The sequence below is a fragment of the Eurytemora carolleeae genome, unplaced genomic scaffold, assembly GCF_000591075.1.
Source record: "Eurytemora carolleeae unplaced genomic scaffold, Eaff_2.0 scaffold598, whole genome shotgun sequence".
Taxonomy (NCBI): domain Eukaryota; kingdom Metazoa; phylum Arthropoda; class Copepoda; order Calanoida; family Temoridae; genus Eurytemora; species Eurytemora carolleeae.
In genome coordinates, this window is record NW_019396493.1 from 113,699 (window position 1) to 133,005 (window position 19,307).

The following is a 19,307-nucleotide window of genomic DNA, read 5'->3' on the forward strand; positions in this document are numbered from 1 at the left end:
TGTACCGCTTTTTTCAGTGTTATTTTAATTTTAAAATTCGGCATTTCTTCAACCCGGTAAATATGATCAGCTCGTTTTTTCTTATTAAAATAGGACAAATAGTGGGGACTATTCCGCAATGACTTTACCTTTAATATACTAAAATAAAGATATTTCTAACGAAGGGTACCGTTGTGAATCGAATTTGCACTCTCAATGGATGGTCTCTTAATCTTATATATTGCGCTGATAAGAAAATTAATTTAATGGAATTCATTGAATTGTCTGAAATATATTCAAATTAAATCTAATTATATCTAAACTATTTATTTTAAAACATTTTTTTCAAAACCGTAATTTAAACACCATCGTAGAACACTTTAAAAAATGAGACATTATTATGATATAAATTAAGGAGATCTTTATTTTTACATTTTGTCTTCATAAAAACTATTGAGCATTTGCAATTGCTATGTTTAATTTCAGAAAAAAATGTCGTTAGTTGTTGTATCCAGTTTCATCAACTTTAAATAAGTTTAAAATTCCGGTTTGTACGACGGCAACCAAACCTACCCTTCTAAAAAGGTAAATAAGGGATGATTAAGGATTGTGTTTTCCTGAAGGTTTTATTTGTTATTTTTAAGAGATTACATGGCTCCTCCTCTCTAATACGACAACAAGGGAATCAAACATGCCCATCACCATTTCTAAAACCGATTCTCTGCACCCATTTGAAAATTAAATCTTCTTAACAAAAAAGAATTTTTTTAAATACCGAAAGTGAGTTTATTCTGTGACGGGAGCATGAAACCAAGTGTTGACTTAATCTCAAGTGGTCCTCCATTTTTTATATGTTATATTTTTGATTCAAAATCTATACCAACCCTCTATGCTAGAAGAATAAGAATATCTTACCTATCCTTGGCGAGGATGAAATATAATTGATATGAATCGGACATGCCATTCTATTAGTCATCTAAAAGGTCACTTTAATTACGTCACTGTTCCTTAAAAAGTAGATTTAGCCACTTTTCCTTTTAAGTAGATTTTGCCATTTTTCCTTACAAAGTATATTTTGCCACTGTTCCTTAAAAAGTATATTTTGCCACTGTTCCTTTAAAATTAGATTTTGCCGCTGTTCCTTTAAAAGTAGATTTTGCCACTATTCCTTTAAAAGTAGATTTTGCCACGGCGGTTCCTTAAAAAGTAGATTTTGCCACTGTTCCTTAAAAAGATGATTTTGCCACTGTTCCTTTAAAAGTAGGATTTGCCACTGTTCCTTTAAAAGTAGATTTTGCCACGGCGGTTCCTTAAAAAGTAGATTTTGCCACTGTTTCTTTAAAAGTAGATTTTGCCACTGTTCCTTTAAAAGTAGATTTTGCCATTTAACCATGGAAATTTATGTTCACTGTTAACACTGTGTTCAGATATCAATCTTTTATTAAAGGTTTCCAGCAGTGACCTAGATTAAATTTTTCTGAAAATGTTTAGTGTATTAAAACAAATTACACTTTCAGAGAATGCATGAAAGTCTTTCTGATAGTTGAGATGTTCTGAAAGTGAAAAGAATTTTGAATTGAGTACCTGGTATTTTATTTCATATAAAACTGGACACAAATATCCAAGATCATGTCTCAAGAAACGAAACAGAAGACAACTCAATCTGGCAAGAAGCAACGCATTTGCACTATTTGCGAAAAAACGCTTTCAGACTCTAGCAGTTTATCAAAGCACATGAAAACTCACCCGGGAGTTCAATCATATGCCTGCACTGTATGCGAGAAAACTTTCTCAAACTCTAGTTACCTCACTGTACATATGAGAATACATACTGGAGAGAAACCATATGCCTGCACTGTATGCGAGAAAACTTTCTCGAATTCTGGTTACCTCACTTCACACATGAGAATACATACTGGAGAGAAACCATATGCCTGTAAAGTCTGCGAGAAAACTTTCTCGAACTCTGGTCACCTCACTGCACACATGAGAATACATACTGGTGAGAAACCATATGCCTGTAAAGTCTGCGAGAAAACTTTCTCGAAATCTGGTCACCTTAGTGAACACATGAAAATACATACTGGAGAGAAAGCATATGCCTGCACTGTATGCGAGAAAACTTTCTCGAGATCTGGTTACCTCACTGCACACATGAGAATACATACTGGAGAGAAACCCTACTCATGCTTTGTTTGCAACGCGGCATTTTCCGTAAAATCTCATTTGACAAATCACATGCGAACACATACCGGAGAAAAGCCCTACTCTTGCGACATTTGTAAATCATCGTTCGCTGACTCTAGTAGTTTGTCAAAGCACAAAAAATACCATACAGGAGAAAAGCCACACATTTGTCAGATCTGCAAAATGGCTTTTGCAGTTGTTGGCAACTTGAATATACATATGAGAACTCATACCAATGATGTGAAAAAGCCGCACACTTGTTCTATCTGTGCCAAATCATATACTTCACCTGGTAATTTAACCACGCATATGAGAACACATACTGGAGAGAAACCCTTCTTCTGTTCGATCTGCAGCAAACCTTTTGCCTCAGAAGCCGGCTGGAAAGTACACATGCTAAGCCATTCTGAAGAAAGAAGGTTTCCTTGTTCAGTTTGTGACAAACAGTTTAAAAACTTAGCTAATCTGAAAAGACACTTGACGACGCATACAGGAGAGAAACCTTTTTCATGTCTCAAATGTGTGAAATCATTTTCGCGAAAAAGTCACTTGGAGGTTCACATGAGAAGACATGATGGTGTCAAACCGTATACCTGTAAAATTTGTAAGAAATCGTTTTCTTCAGAATTGACCACTCACATGCGAATTCATACTGGGGAAAGACCTTATTCTTGTTCAGTTTGTAAGAAAGCATTCAAAGACTCCGGAACATTATCAACTCACATGAGAACACATACAGGAGAAAAACCGTTTGCTTGCTCTGTATGCAACAAGGCTTATTCTCAGTCTGCTGATCTGAGAAGACACAAGAAAAAACATGAAGAACATGGAAACTTAAATATTCACATGAGAACCCTTACAGGAGAGGCGGCGCTGGGCCCCCAAGCCTTTTCTAGGCGCAGTGCTGGACCAAGAAATAGTCTAACTTCAACCCTCAAATAATATGTAGGATATCGCAGTAGGTCGGAAAGTTAGTAGATCAGAAGTTCAGTAGACAATGTATAGACAATGTAACATTACCGAACTGATGAATAAAACCTAAAATGTCAATATTCCTACCTCAGAAATAATGAATGCTTAATCTCTTAAACCTCAATACTCAAAACTTGCTTAATTAAAATGATATAAATGTTATTTTAGTTGACTTTAAGAACAAAGAAATTACAACTTGATGCTACTAAGAATGCTTCAAATACTGTAAAATGTTCAATGCAATGTAAAATCAAATTTCTAGTTTTGATTGTTTTGTGTGCAAAACATTGGAATGTCATATTTTAAAAACAACAAAAAATATGTTTATAAACGCAAAAGATATTTTATTTTTAACAAACGAAATTCAATAGCATGTAATTATGTGCAAATAAGATTTTTATTTTTGATACACTGAAATTTAACTTGTTAATATAAGAAATCAAATTTTTTAATAATGTTAACGGTTTTATTTTCAAAACATTGAAACAGCATCTTTATTTTTACATTTTGTCTTCATAAAAACTATTGAGATTTGCAATTGTTATGTTTAATTTCAGAAAAAAATGTCGTTAGTTGTTGTATCAAGTTTCCTCCAACTTTAAATAGCTAAAATTCCGGTTTCTCCTGTTTAACGGCAACCAAACCTACCCTTCTAAAAAGGTAAATAAGGGATGTTCAAGGATTGTGTTTTCCTGAAGGTTTTTTTTTTTAATTTTTAAGGGATTACATGGCTTCTCCCTAATACGACAACATAGGAATCAAACATGCCCTTCACCATTTCTTAAACCGATCCTCTAAACCCATTTGAATTTTCAATCTTCTTAATAAATTTGTAAATTAAAATATTTATTATTGTTTCAACAAAGTTTATTCTGTGCTGGGAGCTTGAAACCAAGTGTTGAATTATTTTCAAGTGGTCCTCCATTTTTTATGGTATGTTTTCGATTCAAAACCATACCTACCCTCCCTCTATGCTAGAAGAATAAGAATATCTTACTTATCCTTATGAAATATAATTGATATGAATCGGACATGCCATTCAATTAGTCATCTAAAGGGTCACTTTAATTACGTCACTGTTCCTTAAAAAGTAGATTTTGCCACTGTTCCTTTAAAAGTATGTTTTGCCACTGTTCCTTAAAAAGTAGATTTTGCCACTGTTCCTTATAAAGTAGATTTTGCCCCTGTTCCTTATAAAGTAGATTTTGCCACTGTTCCTTATAAAGTAGATTTTGTCATTGTTCCTTAAAAAGTAGATTTTGCCACTGTTCCTTAAAAAGTAGATTTTGCCACTGTTCCTTAAAAAGTAGATTTTGCCACTGTTCCTTAAAAAGTAGATTTTGCCACTGTTCCTTATAAAGTAGATTTTGTCATTGTTCCTTAATAAGTAGATTTTGCCACTGTTCCTTAAAAAGTATATTTAGCCACTGTTCCTTTTAAAGTAGATTACGTCACTGTTTCTTAAAAAGTATATTTTGCCACTGTTCCTTTAAAATTTGATGTTGCCACCTTTCCTTAAAGTAGATTTAGCCACTGTGCCCTCAAAAGTAGATTTTGGATTTTGCCACTGTTCCTTTAAGAGTAGATTTTGCCACTGTTCCTATAAAAGTAGATTTTGCCACTGTTCCTAGAAAAGTAGATTTTGCCACTGTTCCTTTAAAATTAGATTATGCCATTTAACCATTTAAATTTATGTTTACTGTTAACACTGTGTTCAGATATCAATCTTTTAATAAAGGTTTTCTGCAGTGACCTAGATTGAATTTTCTGAAAATGTTTAGTGTGTTAAAACAAATTACACTTTCAGAGAGTGCACGAAAGTCTTTCTGATAGTTGAGATGTTCTGAAAGTGAAAAGAATTTTGGATTGAGCACCTGGTAAAAAGATTTTTTTTATGATTTACCGAAGAGTCTTGTGGAGATTGTTCCAAGTTTAAACACAATATTGCGAATTTTATTACCTTGCATTTTTGTTTTTAAACTTTGAACATTTGACAGAACATTTCTAAAATCATGTCTGGAGAAACGAAACAGAAGAAGACTGTTTCTGGTAATAAGACCTCCATCTGCTCTATTTGTAACAGATCGTTTGCAAGGCCTGAATATATGAAAGCTCACATGAAGACACATACGGGAGAGAAACCATATGCCTGCACTGTATGCGAGAAAACTTTCTCGAAATCTGATCACCTTACTGTACACATGAGATTACATACTGGAGAGAAACCTTATGCTTGCACTGTATGCGAGAAAACTTTCCCCCAATCTGGTAACCTCACTGTACACATGAGAATACATACAGGAGAGAAACCCTACTCATGCTGTGTTTGCAACGCGGCATTTTCCGTAAAATCTCATTTGACGACACACATGCGAACACATACCGGAGAAAAGCCCTACTCTTGCGACATTTGTAAATTATCGTTTGCTGACTCTAGTAGTTTGTCAAAGCACAAAAAAAAACATACAGGAGAAAAGCCACACATTTGTCAAATCTGCAAAAAGGCGTTTGCATTTACAAGCAACTTGAAATCACATATGAGAACTCATACCAATGATGTGAAAAAGCCGCACACTTGTTCTATCTGTGACAAATCATTTACTTTACCTGGTAGTTTAGCCAGGCACATGAGAACACATACTGGAGAGAAACCCTTCTCCTGTTCGGTCTGCAGCAAACCTTTTGCCTCAGAAGCCGGCTTGAAAGTACACATGCTAAGCCATTCTGAAGAAAGAAGGTTTCCTTGTTCAGTTTGTGACGAACAGTTTAAAAACTTGGCTTATCTGAAAAGTCACCTGAGGACGCATACCTTTTTCATGTCTCAGATGTGAGAAATCATTTTCGCGAAAAAGTCACTTGGAGGTTCACATGATGAGTCATGGCGGTTTAAAGCCTTACACCTGTAAAATATGTAAGAAATCGTTTTCTAGTGGATTGACTATTCACATGCGAACTCACACTGGGGAAAGACCTTATCTATTCAAAGCCTTTGTAGCATTAAAAAACTCACATGAGAACACATACAGGAGAGAAACCGTTTGCTTGCTCTGTATGCAACAAAGCTTATTCTCAGTCTGCTGATCTGAAAAGACACATGAAACATGAAGTAGAACAAGAATAAATGTGATCTGACTCTTTAAGTACAATTTGTACCTGTAAACTACCTTATAAAAATTATAATTAAATTATTTACGTTCTCATCGATGAAATGTTTTATTTTCAAACTAAGATGATAGACGCATAGACATGTAAATAGACATGTGTAGAAATATTATGATTTTACTAAAATTTCATTCAAATGTTGTTTTTTGATGTTCCAATTTCTATGTAATGAAAATGAATATATGAAAACATAAAATGTTTATATTTTTATGTAATTCATTGATGTAATAAACTTTAAAAACATCAATTCAAAAATTTAAAAAAATTATATGCTATAACATGTTAAATTGATTAAATGTTGCTTTGTTTTTTTGTTATATTTTGTTTCATTTTCAGTTTAAAGCCGTGTCAATTTTTAACTAAGAAATGTTATATGCTTTAAGTTACTCTTTTAAATGCAATGGGATTTTTCTGTACCGATTTGTTTTTCATTTTAATGTTTTTTTTACATAGGCAAGTTAAAAACCTTTTAGATCCAATATTATGATAGGGTATATGAATGTATATGTTTTTGTCATTTTTTTCCACGCGCTTCAGTGAATCATTTTTATCTCCAACGAAAATATACACTTTTCACACTTTTTTAACATCTTGTGTTGAATATGATTAGGCACATATTCAATTTTAATGTTTAATTTCAGAAAACATGGCATTTGTATTCTGTTCCCTGTAGAAGTAAGATTTAAATACCGGGTTCCACTATTTGACGGCAAGAGTACAAAGGAAAAAGGACGACCTTACAAGTAAGGTAAAACATTTAAAAAATGTTGGTGTTCAGATTGCGTGTGTTTAAAGGGACTGTGAGCGTAATTTCATGTGACCCTCCATGCAAAGATAGCAATCCACAATTTACAGCGTACCCTTTAAACCGTTGACTGATCATAGAGGCCACTCCGTGTGTTAATCTCTCAAATAGTGTTTGAATTTTTGTAAAACGGGAAATACGCTATTGTTACTGTGTGAACTCCACATGCACAGCTGACGTTTTATTTGGACCTCAAAATTACCAATTATTAAACGTCCAAAACAAGTTTCTAGATTTTAAATGTAAATATTTATTTCTGCGACTTTTTACAAGGAAATAATTATTTAAAAGGTTTAAAGGGTACTGTTGTGAATTGGATACGCCATTTTACACATGCAGGATTACTTGACGTAACAGTTATAGCAAATATATTTTTGGGTTATCAGATGTATTATCTTAGCAAAAAATCTACTTTTTTAGGAATTACTGAAGAGTCTTGTGGAGATTGTTCCAAGTTTAAACAACAAATTGTTATATATTGTTCATTGTATTTTAATAATCACATTTAAATTCTAAAATCATGTCCGCGGAAACGGAACAGGATAAGACTTCTTCTGGAAACAAGACCTCTATCTGCTCTATTTGTAAAAAATCACTTTTATCACAAAATATGAGAACACACATGAAAACTCACGCGGGAGTTAAACCATATACCTGTAAAGTCTGCGAGAAAACTTTCTCAAGATCTGAGCACCTTGCAGGACACATGCGAATACATACAGGAGAGAAACCCTTCTCATGCACCGTTTGTGACGCGGCATTTGCGGTAAAATGTAACTTGACAAATCACATGCGAACACATACCGGAGAAAAGCCCTACTCTTGCGACCTATGTAACGTATCATTTGCTGAGTTTAGTAGTTTGTCAAAGCACAAGAAAACCCATACTGGAGAAAAACAACACGCTTGTCAGATCTGCAAAATGGCTTTTGCCGTTGTTGGCAACTTGAATATACATATAAGAACTCATACCAATGATGTGAAAAAGCCGCACACTTGTTCTATCTGTGCCAAATCATATACTACACCTGGTAAGTTAGCCACGCACATGAGAACACACACTGGAGAGAAACCCTTCTCCTGTTTAATCTGCAGCAAAACTTTTGTCTCAGAAGCCGTCTTAAAAGTACACATGCTAAGCCATTCTGAAGAAAGGAGGTTTCCTTGTACAATTTGTGGAAAAATTTTTAAACAACCAGCTTATTTAAAAAAACACACGATGACGCACACAGGAGAGAAACCCTTCTCGTGTTTGAAATGTGAAAACTCATTTTCGCGTTTAAGTCATTTGAAGGGTCACATGAGAAGTCATGACGGTATAAAGCCTTACACCTGTGGAATATGCAAGAAATCGTTTTCTAATCCATTGACTTTGCACATGCGAATCCATACTGGGGAGAGGCCTTTTCCTTGCTCAGTGTGTAACAAAGCATTCAAAGACTCTGGAAACTTACATATTCACATGAGAACCCATACAGGAGAGAAACCATTCTCTTGCTCTGTATGCAACGAGTCTTTCTCTCAGACTTCTAATTTGACTAGGCACATGAAGAAACACAAAGAAGACTATGAAGAAATGTGAACCGACTAGAGTGTATTTTTAGACCTACGCCGATCTACTTTATTACACCTCTGACATACACACATCTGCTATAGACCACCTCTGACATATACTCATTTGCTGTAGACCACCTCTGACATACACACATCTGCTAAAGACCACCTCTGACATACACACATCTGCTATAGACCACCTCTGACATACACACATCTGCTATAGACCACCTCTGACATACACACATCTGCTATAGACCACCTCTGACATACACACATCTGCTATAGACCACCTCTGACATACACACATCTGCTATAGACCACCTCTGACATACACACATCTGCTATAGACCACCTCTGACATACACACATCTGCTATAGACCACCTCTGACATACACACATCTGCTATAGACCACCTCTGACATACACACATCTGCTATAGACCACCTCTGACATACACACATCTGCTATAGACCACCTCTGACATACGCCCATCTGCTATATTACACCTCTGACATACACACATCTGCTATAGACCACCTCTGACATACAAACATCTGCTATAGACCACCTCTGACATACGCCCATCTGCTATATTACACCTCTGACATACACACATCTGCTATATTACACCTCTGACCAACTCGCAGCTGCTATTTGGACATGTTGCTGCAGCCCCGGCCTGCCTTAGCCGAGGCGCTGGGCCCCGGCAAGCCTGTTCTAGGCGCAGTGTTAGACCAAGAAATAGTCTAACTTCAACCCTCAAGTAATATGAATGACATTGCAGTAGGTCGGAAAGTTAGTAGAGGGGATGTTGCGTATAGACGATGTAACATTACCGATCTGATGAATAAAACCTAAAATGTCAAAATCCCTACCTCATAAATAATGAATGCTTAATCTCTTAAACCTTAATACTCAAAACTTGATCAATAAAATGTTATAATGTTTTTAATATTTTTTTATTTTAGTAAATGTTGACTTTGAGAACAAAGAAATGACAACGTTATGCTACTAATACGAAAGCCTTTCAAATATTCTAAAATGTTCAATGCAATGTAAAATCAAATTTCTAATTTTAATTGTTTTATGTACAAAATATTGGAATTAATGTCATATTTTGAAAACAAAAAAAACATGTTTATAAACGCAAAAAATATTATATTTTTATTAAACGCAATTCAATAGCATGTAATTATGTGCAAATAAGATTTTTATATTTGATACACTGAAATTTAACTTCTCAATATAAGAAAATATTATCTTTTTTTAACGTTTTTAATATTTTTTTATTTTAGTAAATGTTGAATTTAAAGGGAGTGTTCGCGAAAAATGAAAGGGGGTATAGGCTGAATGCGATAAATAAGCGCTTTTGATCGCTAATAATCTTACTCCTATCTGTTGCGTCTATAAGGAGAAAATTATTAAAGACGTCTCATACCGAATAACTTAGCGCCCATACAAATTGAGAAAATTGCAACATATGACTTAGACCGTAAAAAATCCATTTAATTTCAAACAAATCATTCAAATATTACAACCTATAGTCATCGATTATCTTTCGCCACATTCGTATATAGTTTTTATTTTATAATATGTTTTAATTAATTCGTTTTGGATTTGATTATTTCTCTTGTCACTTGCGCAACTATCTAGGAATGCCGCGCACCACTCACATTTTTCGAAATCCGTTAAAACGTTTTCTAAAAAAATAAAATATAAAATATAAACTATATACAAATGTGACGAAAGATAATCGATGACTATAGGTTGTACTATCTGAATGATATGTTTGAAATTAAATTGATTTTTTACGGTCTAAGTTGTATGTTGCAATTTTCTGAATTTGTATGGCCGCTAAGTTATTCGTTATGAAACGTCTTTAACAATTTTCTCCTTATAGACGCAACAGATAGAAGTAAAATTAGTAGCGATCAAAAGCGCTTTTTAATCGCATTAAGCCTATACCCCCTTTCATTTTTCGCAAACACTCCCTTTAAGAACAAAGAAATGACAACTTTATGCAACTAATACGAAAGCCTTAATGAATGCCTCAAATACTGTAAAATGTTCAATGCAATGTAAAATCAAATTTCTAGTTTTGATTGTTTTTATGTACAAAACATTGGAATGTCATATTTTGAAAACAAAAAAAACATGTTTATAAACGCAAAAAATATTACTTTTTTAACAAACGAAATTCAATAGCATGTAATTATGTGCAAGTAAGATTTTTATTTTTGATACACTGAAATTTAACTTGTTAATATAAGAAAATATTATCTTTTTATTTTTGTACAAACAATTGTCATTTTTTGATATAAAAATGTAAAATGAGATGCTTTATTTTCAACACAACGCCTCAAATACTGTAAAATGTTTAATGCAATGCATAGTTTTGATTGTTTTATGTTCAAAACATTGAAATGTCATATTTTGAGTACACCGAAATATTATATTTGAACGCAAAGAATATTATATTTTTATCACAATGCAATGGCATGTAATTATTTGTAAATAAGCTTTTTTAATTTTGTTACGCTCAAGTGTAATTCTCTAATGCAAGAAAATGTTACTTTTGTTATCTTTCGCCTCATTTGTATACAGTTGATTTTTCATAATATGTTTAGATTTTATTTTTTAAAATAATATTTAGCTTACAACTTGTTTTCGAACATTCCTGGAAAATATGAAAATGTCGTCTTTATTACCAAAAATCCTCGAAACAGGAATAACTGTTTTTATAAGTAACTCTCAGATCATAACAATTAAAACATATTATGAAAAATCAACCATATATATAAATGTGTCGAAAGATAATCGATGACTATAGGTTGTAATATCTGAATGATTTGTTTGAAATTAAATAGATTTTTTTACGGTCTAAGTCGTATGTTGCATCTTTCTGAATTTGTATGGACACTACGTTCTTAGGTATTAGTCGTTTTTAACAATTTTCTCCTTATAGACGCAACAGATAGAAGTAAGATTAGTAGCGATCAAAAGCGCTTATTTATCGCATTAAGCTTATACCCCCTTTCATTTTTCGCAAACACTCCCTTTAAGATGCGTTATTTTCAAAGTAATGTGATTTTAATTTTTTATTAAATACTTTTAATACAAAAAAGCTTAATTGACTTATTAGATTTTTTTTATGCTGCTAAAATTTATGTTCTGAATAGTAGTATTCTGTTAATTTATTAGTTCAAAAGATTGAAATGCTACTCGAATGTAAAAATATTATAATTTCACTACTAAAACCAAACTAAATTGATATTTTTAGCGTTAAAGATTTTACATTATTAGTACAATAACATTTTTTATTGTTACTAAAATAATTGTCAAAAGGAAAAGATTTCATCTAAAAAAATAGAACATTTTAAATACTCAGAAATTCTAATACAGGTGTATGAAGTGCAGAGGACAGTATTTTGTATTTCTTTGTGCCTTTTGTATTTTTGTAATGTAATTGTAAACTGACAGATGACATTTTTAAATCAAAATTAAAACTTTATTTATTACTTTTATGTTGTATAAATAATTTGTTTTACCCATTTTATTCTACGTAAGAAAAGAAGAAAGTTTTTATATAAATAGAAAAAGATAATAAAATAAAATAATGACCTAAATCTTTGACTACTGTAAATAATAAACATAACTTTTTAAATATTTTTTTTTTCAGAATTAAGATGGCAGGGTCCAGCCAGTGCACAGAAAGGCTGTTGTTATACACAGATCTACAGGGACACAAAGAAACTATATTTTTTCTTTATTTTATCTTCAAGGAATGTTTTCAGGGACTGTGAGCGTAATTTCAAGTGACCCTCAATGAAAATATTACAATTCCCGATTTTGAACGGTACCCTTGAAACATTAATCTGATTAAACATGGAAGATTCCGTCGTTGTTCTGTTAGATTCTGATTAAATTTCTCCTTACATCTAATTTGCAAGAAATGCGGCAAGTTTCATGCGCAGAGAAACCACAAATGAAAAAAAAACATTTTAAAGAAACAAAAACATGGATATCTAATTAGTATTGGAGTAGCCAAAGCTTTTGAGGGTATCGATGTAAATCGGACATTATCATCTTTACATCAAGGGTTATTTAAATTACGCTTTCAGTCCGTTTCAGTCAGTTCTAAAGAATTGCATTTTTATTTTCTATCACTTCAAACTAAAGTAAACTGCACCTAACATTGAAATCTAATGTTTTCTATTATATCTCCTCATTTTGAGCTTTTGATAAGAACAAAAATACTATCTATTTCTAATATGAAACCGGATTAAATAGCTTTACTTCAGCGTAAAATCAAAACTAATCTAAAACAAATTCAGGCTGTAGATACAGGCCACTGTAGTTGGGGCTTCGCGTCCTCGGCTACTACCACTCTGGCTTATGTCATGCTAACTCTGTGATCCATGCACTCCCGAAGGAGGCAGAGGGTTGCCGGGAGGGGTGATTACCTGATAACATTCGTGTTATTAGGGAGTCATAATAGATAGATAGTAGCTACGAGATTACTATGTCGCACCAGGCATGTCTCATGAATTTAACCTTCTCCTTCTGATATTATCATTTAGTTCACAATATTAGACCTTCTCCTTCTGATATTATCATTTAGTTCACAATATTAGACCTTCTCCTTCTGATATNCATTCAGTTCAAAATATTTTTGAGGCTGGTCTTATTTACAGAATTAGCAAGGATTAGTAGTTCTATTTGATATTTCACCAGCGGAAGGAATTACATTCAAATTATTGTTTCAAATCAGTGGATATTGATTATTTAGCAATTTGTTGTGTAATATCAGAGTATAGAACCAGTTACTGATGATAAAAGAATATTAAAGCATATAATGATTGATATTCTCAATCTGAGGAATGGAATGGAAGATAACCTACTCCTAATCCAACAAATCAACCTGATGATACAGAATGAAGGAGAGGAGCTGAAGGGGTTTAATGATATAATCCATGCTGCCCAGCAACATATTAAATCCGTCAACTCTGTTTATACACTGGGATTATCTTGGCTTAAAGATGAGACTGCTTTTGCACTTAGTATTATTGAAGGTAAAATTACAACCATATTTTTTGTTTTTAATTTTTTTGAGACGTGGTAATAGCAGAATAAATTTCGGGCCATAATTGGTAGACCAAAATTACTTATTTATAAACTTATTAATTTTCTGAACCTTATATTTTCGCAACCTGATGTAGTTGATCTTTGAAATTTTAAACTTTGAATTCAGTCAGATTAAATAGTTTGAAATACAGGGCCGTATATTTTTTAGAATTCGGGGGGTAACGGTTTTGGATTATTTTGGGGGAAAACAATTAAAAAATTGAACATCCCAAGGCAAGATTTTTGATTCTTTTAAAACTTTTTCCAAAAAAATCATATGTTTTTCCAGTTTAGCGAAAAAAATGGCGGTCCGCGCAAACATAAATATATAACTTCGGGGGGGAAAAATGGATTTTAAAAGGGGGGAATGATTTTTTTTTCGAGAAAATATACACCCCTGTTGAAATATCTAGGTGTAGTTTTATTTTTTAAGATATTTCTTACAGGCCCTAATAGCTGTTCTACCGTACAGAAAATGGAAGATTGTGATGACGACACTTCCAACAGAATGGATGATTGTGATGATATAAAAATAGAAATGGAAGAGAATACTGTTCCTGTAGATCCTGCAGAGATACTCAAACTTGACACCAAGAAGGAACAGGGAATGTTTGAGGAAAAATCAGGTAATTAAGACAGATTTTTGGACTTTTTCTAGCGTTTTGATTTGTAGGTCAGGTATAAATTAATTTGACAGATTTGTTTAAAGTTATAGATTTTACCTCTTTATTGGTAGATTTCCTTAAAAACATTTGAGGTTTTTACTTTAAAAAGTCACGGTTTTACTTCAAATAATAAATATTTCGATGTGAGGAACCGTACACCAAGTATAAAACCGTAAAATGAAAGTTTCTCAGTTATTTGATTTACCAGCTCCTAAGTACCGGTTCTTAAATAAAGATCTAATGGAATCGTAGTGAATCCTAGACGGTAATAAGTTAAACGCAAAATTACGCTCTAAATCTCGTGAAATGGTTGACATTCTAATATTGATTTATAAAAAGTTCTTTAACAAAGTTTTTGTTTAGATAAAAAGAGGGAAAACAGAAGAAATAGAGGCGAAAAAGATTTTGTAAAAACTACAAATTCCGTATTTTCATGCTCCTTATGTGATTATAGAACACGAGTTAAATTCTCGTTGAAGCAGCATGTTTTAGTAAAACATCAGGGCTTTCGATATCCATGTGATCTTTGTGATAAATCATTTGGCGAAGAACATAACCTAAAAAGACACAAGAAAAATGTCCATGAGGGGGTAAAATATCCATGTGACGAATGTCAACATTCTGCTTCAAGTCAAAGTCAGCTAAAGCTACATATAGACAGTTGTCACCGAGGTATTAAATACTCGTGTGATGAATGTGAATTTGTTACAGTTTCAAAACATACAATGAAGAAGCATAGAGTTTTGCAGCACAATGAAACTGATCTAATTGAAGGAGGAAGTATTTATCCCTGTGATTCATGTGAATATGTCACGGGTTGCAAATCTAATTTAAAGATACACATAGAAGCTAGACACATTACGCCTGAACTTATTATGTGTGATCAATGCGATCATATGGCCTCCACTAAAGGTAACTTAAAAGTGCATATTGAAAGCAAACATAACACCACCATTGAATACCTGTGTGATTTATGTGATTACAAAACGTTTAATAAAAATAGTTTTAATGCCCACAAACATAGACATGAAAACTTGTATTTATGTGATCAATGCCCTTACATTGGAAAACTGAAAGCAGAATTGAAAAAGCACAAAAAAGTGAAACATGAAGGAGTGAGATATCCCTGTGATCTATGTAGCCATATGGCACAGAATAGGGTTCATCTGAAGACTCATAAAGAAGCAGTTCATATAGGAATCAAGTATCCTTGTGATCTTTGTGAATTCTCAGCTTCAAATAAAGCTAATTTGAAAGAGCACAAGGCATGCAAACATGACAATACTAAATACCCTTGTGATCAGTGTGGTCATGTTTCGTCAACGCAAGCAGCATTGAAGAAGCACATAAGGAGTAAGCATTTGTAACAAATGTTTATTTTTTCTTGTATCAAAATAAGTTACATTTTTATGTTTTTGGGGGATGAAATAATTGTAGAAAATATTAATATTAATTTAAAAACTGCCAAAATGCATGAATCTTCATATTGTGATTGGCGATTACGATTTAGAACACATGAAAATGACGTGTTATTCAATTTACCGAGAGTTAACACCGCATTTATAGTAAACAAAATCTGTGTTAAAATATCTTGAATGTATGTAGAAAAAAAGTAGAACAGTAGTAGAATATGGAAGGGCTTAGATTAAATTCATTGCTAAAGAAAGCTATGAAAACATTGTTAAACCACTTCTCTATTTTCCGGGTCATGTTGTAAAGACGTTGTAAAGTCTAGTATGCGAAATTGTACTGCTTGTCGCTATTCATTAAATTCTGTCTTACCACCAGCCACGTGCCCAATTTTTACCATTTTAGACAAAATTTTATTTGTTGTGGTTTCAATAGCTCTGAAATATACGCGACGCAAGTAACACACCTGTGTATCTGCTCCGGTCTGAGTGGTCCTCCTAGTCCCGTCCAGGCAAGGGTCGCCTGGCTACGTCTAGGGAAGGAACAGAGAAGGAGGAAAGGAGTAGATGAACCGCCTGGTCTGTCTTGGACTGCAGGAGAACGAGAACGCTCAGGATCGGTATCCAGGAGATCGAGAGAGAAAGATGGATCCACAATCCGGAATCCAGGAATCAATTCAATAATAACACAGGAAGGCCTTTAGGATCTTCTTGGCATTTATCTGGAATACAAACACCACTATAGATATGACACAAGAAAGGACAAGAGACATGGACAATACAAAGATCACAATTTAAAGACATATAGTGGTGCCATCCTGGAGGGTTGGAGGAGATGAGACAGCAGCCGTGAGTAGAACCTAGATAAGGTTCTATGAGTGGGGTGGCGCGATTAAGTGAAAATCGTGACAATAGAGTAAATAATTAAACAAGTTTTTTGTTTAATCTTATGAAATGAATTAGTAAAAAACTAGTATCTGCTTTTTTCTCTTAAATTAACATCTTGGTCCAGGTCCAGTATTTTTTACTGAAAAATATGTGAAATATGCGATGAAATTAGTTTTTTTCACATAAATCTATTGTAAATTTTAAAACATGTGTTCCGAGGCAAAATCACAAATCAATATGTTGTTACAATCTTTATTATTCTTCTTATCTTATTTTCCCTCCTTATCATGTTCTGGCCAATTTTGAATAATATGTATTTTGTTAAAAATCTTTTTTATGAAATTTACACTATTACAGACTAGAATGGAATCCTGTGTTTTAGTTTCTGATCGAAACAGAATCTACAAGGAACTGCAGGATCGCTTAAAAATAACTTGTACCATTTGAATTTTCGTGTTCTTGATCGCTTCCTTAAATCCGCACTCTTTCACTCGTAAATCGGCAATTTTATCAAGTTTTATTTTTTTGTTCCGTAGTTACTGATGATAAACGAGTATTAAATCAGATAATGATTGATATTCTCAACCTGAGGAATGGTATGGAAGATAACCTACTCCTAATCCAACAAATCAACCTGATGATACAGAAGGAAGGAGAGGAGCTTAAAGGGTTTAATGATGTGATCCATGCTGCCCAGCAACATATTGAATCCATCAACTCAGTTTACACACTTGGACTTTCTTGGTTAACAGGCCACACTGATTCTTTTATTTTTGGTAAAATATTATTTAATAATAATAAGAGACAAGGATAAGATCAAATATCTTAAATCTTTGTCAACGTTGAGAACGATTTTATTTTCCTCCTTTACTGTTCAGCCTTAGACGCTTAAAGGGACTGGTCTTTAATTTCAGGAGAACCTCCATTTAAAGTTGCTTGTTCGATTCACAACGGTACCCTTGTCTTATCATTCTTTTTCCTTCTTTTTCCTTTTTTAAGGCGCTAAGATTTTAAAAGTTTATGCAGTTTTATATCAAGACCAGTTTCAGAATATTAGCGCCTTTCCTATACTCAACGTATTTTAAAATATATGATATTTATTTGAAATATTTAACTAAATGTTTATTTTTCTGAAACTTTTAGGAAACAGGAGCAAAGAAGAAATGAAAATCGAAGGTCATGGAGGTGCTACTAATAGATTGGAAGAAATTGAACAAGCTGCTAATAGATTGGAAGATAAACAAGATTTTAAAAAGAGATTGGAGAATTTCAAAGATGTTACTGACATATTGAATGATTGTGACGATGTTACTAATAGATTAGAAAATTGCGGAGATGTTACTGACAGTTTGAATGATTGCGACGATGTTACTGACAGATTGAATGATTGCGACGATGTTACTGACAGATTAAATGATTGCGACGATGTTACTGACAGATTGAATGATTGCGACGATGTTACGGACAGATTGAATGATTACGAAGATGTTCCTAGTAGTTTGGATTATTTTGATATTATAAAAATAGAAATTGAAGAGATTACGTTCCCTGTGGATCCGATAATTAAAGAAGACACTGAGGAGGAGAAGGGGTTATAGTGGATGTAAAATCAGGTAAATTATACTTTTATCATGGCCAAATACAAATATATATTTATATACAGGGTGTCCCACGAAACATGACAGTATGCAGGACGACTTGAATGTCGTCTTGATTTTTGATATAATTTGCTGCGTTTATTTGTCAACCTAATTTTAGAAGTACATTTCTAGAGATAATAATCACAAAATTTCCCTTGTCCTGCCATTTCCAAAATGTGGTCTGCCTTTTTTGTGCTTTCAATATTGCCCGAGATGTGAAGAATTTCGTTCAGATTTCGACAATTTTGCTTTTATTTAACAAAATTGAAATCTGAACCAAACTCTTTATATCTCCAGTAATATTGAAAGCACAAAAAACGCAGACCACTTTTTGGAAATGCCAGGGCTAGGAGAATTATGTGATAATTGTTTCAAGAATCATACATGTTAAAGTTGATAGAAGACTAAATGTCACAAATAAATTCAAATACCAAAGACGACTTTCAAGTCGTCTTGCTATTGTCATGTTTCGTGGGACACCCTGTATCTTAGTTGAGAGTATTTAAAGGGTTTTTTTATAATAAAGTAATCAAAGAATTTTTGAAACCACAGAAAAATATATTATTTTTAATGCGTAAGATGTTTAAGTCAGGTTGCCCGATTTTTTTATTTGCGTTTAAATATATCTGAATCTGTCCAGTAACTGCCGTTGTTAATGTCAGCACAATAGGATAGTGTTTTCATGTTTTAGGAAAAACAACCCGAGATGGAAGAAAAAGAAGCGAAAGAGGAAAATTAGGAAAATCTAGAAGTTCCGTATATTTGTGTAACTTATGTGATTACAAAACACAACGTAATCACTATTTCAAACAGCATGCATTAGTCAAACATGAGGGCTTCCGATATTCATGTGATCTTTGTGATAAATCTTTTGGGGACGAAAATAATCTGAAAAGGCACAAGAAAAATGTTCATGAT

General features: G+C 33.2%; 5 protein-coding genes across 7 annotated transcripts; all 5 read left to right on the forward strand.

Moving 5' to 3' along the window:
- Positions 1-67: 67 nt before the first annotated feature.
- LOC111704311 (zinc finger protein 271-like) lies at positions 68-3,481 on the forward strand. The gene is made up of 2 exons (XM_023476524.1): positions 68-564; positions 1,497-3,481. Exon 2 carries the CDS (start codon positions 1,609-1,611, stop codon positions 3,106-3,108), a length of 1,500 nt encoding a protein of 499 aa, XP_023332292.1. The 5' UTR covers positions 68-564; positions 1,497-1,608; the 3' UTR covers positions 3,109-3,481.
- A 184-nt stretch (positions 3,482-3,665) lies between these two features.
- Positions 3,666-6,059, forward strand: LOC111704313 (gastrula zinc finger protein XlCGF17.1). The gene is made up of 2 exons (XM_023476528.1): positions 3,666-3,798; positions 4,946-6,059. Exon 2 carries the CDS (start codon positions 5,151-5,153, stop codon positions 5,967-5,969), a length of 819 nt encoding a protein of 272 aa, XP_023332296.1. The 5' UTR covers positions 3,666-3,798; positions 4,946-5,150; the 3' UTR covers positions 5,970-6,059.
- LOC111704293 (zinc finger protein 271-like) lies at positions 6,056-9,716 on the forward strand. Its single transcript, XM_023476502.1, has 2 exons — positions 6,056-6,250; positions 7,611-9,716. Exons 1-2 carry the CDS (start codon positions 6,149-6,151, stop codon positions 8,685-8,687), a joined length of 1,179 nt encoding a protein of 392 aa, XP_023332270.1. The 5' UTR covers positions 6,056-6,148; the 3' UTR covers positions 8,688-9,716.
- A 2,622-nt stretch (positions 9,717-12,338) lies between these two features.
- On the forward strand, positions 12,339-17,107 carry LOC111704305 (zinc finger protein 836). 2 transcript variants are annotated; one of them, XR_002765793.1, is made up of 5 exons: positions 12,339-12,403; positions 13,474-13,735; positions 14,234-14,413; positions 14,816-16,049; positions 16,825-17,107. XR_002765793.1 is itself a non-coding variant. In XM_023476518.1 (4 exons), the coding sequence occupies exons 1-4, from the start codon at positions 12,350-12,352 to the stop codon at positions 15,817-15,819; spliced, it is 1,500 nt and encodes a 499-aa protein (XP_023332286.1). In that variant the 5' UTR covers positions 12,339-12,349; the 3' UTR covers positions 15,820-16,751. The 2 variants fall into 2 exon arrangements, 1 of the variants encoding a protein (XP_023332286.1); XM_023476518.1 differs by lacking the exon at positions 16,825-17,107 and having other exon boundaries at positions 14,816-16,751.
- On the forward strand, positions 17,080-19,101 carry LOC111704307 (uncharacterized). Of its 2 annotated transcripts, none has more exons than XM_023476522.1 (4): positions 17,080-17,157; positions 17,286-17,525; positions 17,893-18,362; positions 19,081-19,101. In XM_023476522.1, the coding sequence occupies exons 2-3, from the start codon at positions 17,318-17,320 to the stop codon at positions 18,345-18,347; spliced, it is 663 nt and encodes a 220-aa protein (XP_023332290.1). In that variant the 5' UTR covers positions 17,080-17,157; positions 17,286-17,317; the 3' UTR covers positions 18,348-18,362; positions 19,081-19,101. The 2 variants fall into 2 exon arrangements, with proteins under 2 accessions (XP_023332290.1, XP_023332289.1); XM_023476521.1 differs by having other exon boundaries at positions 17,094-17,166.
- Positions 19,102-19,307: the final 206 nt, after the last annotated feature.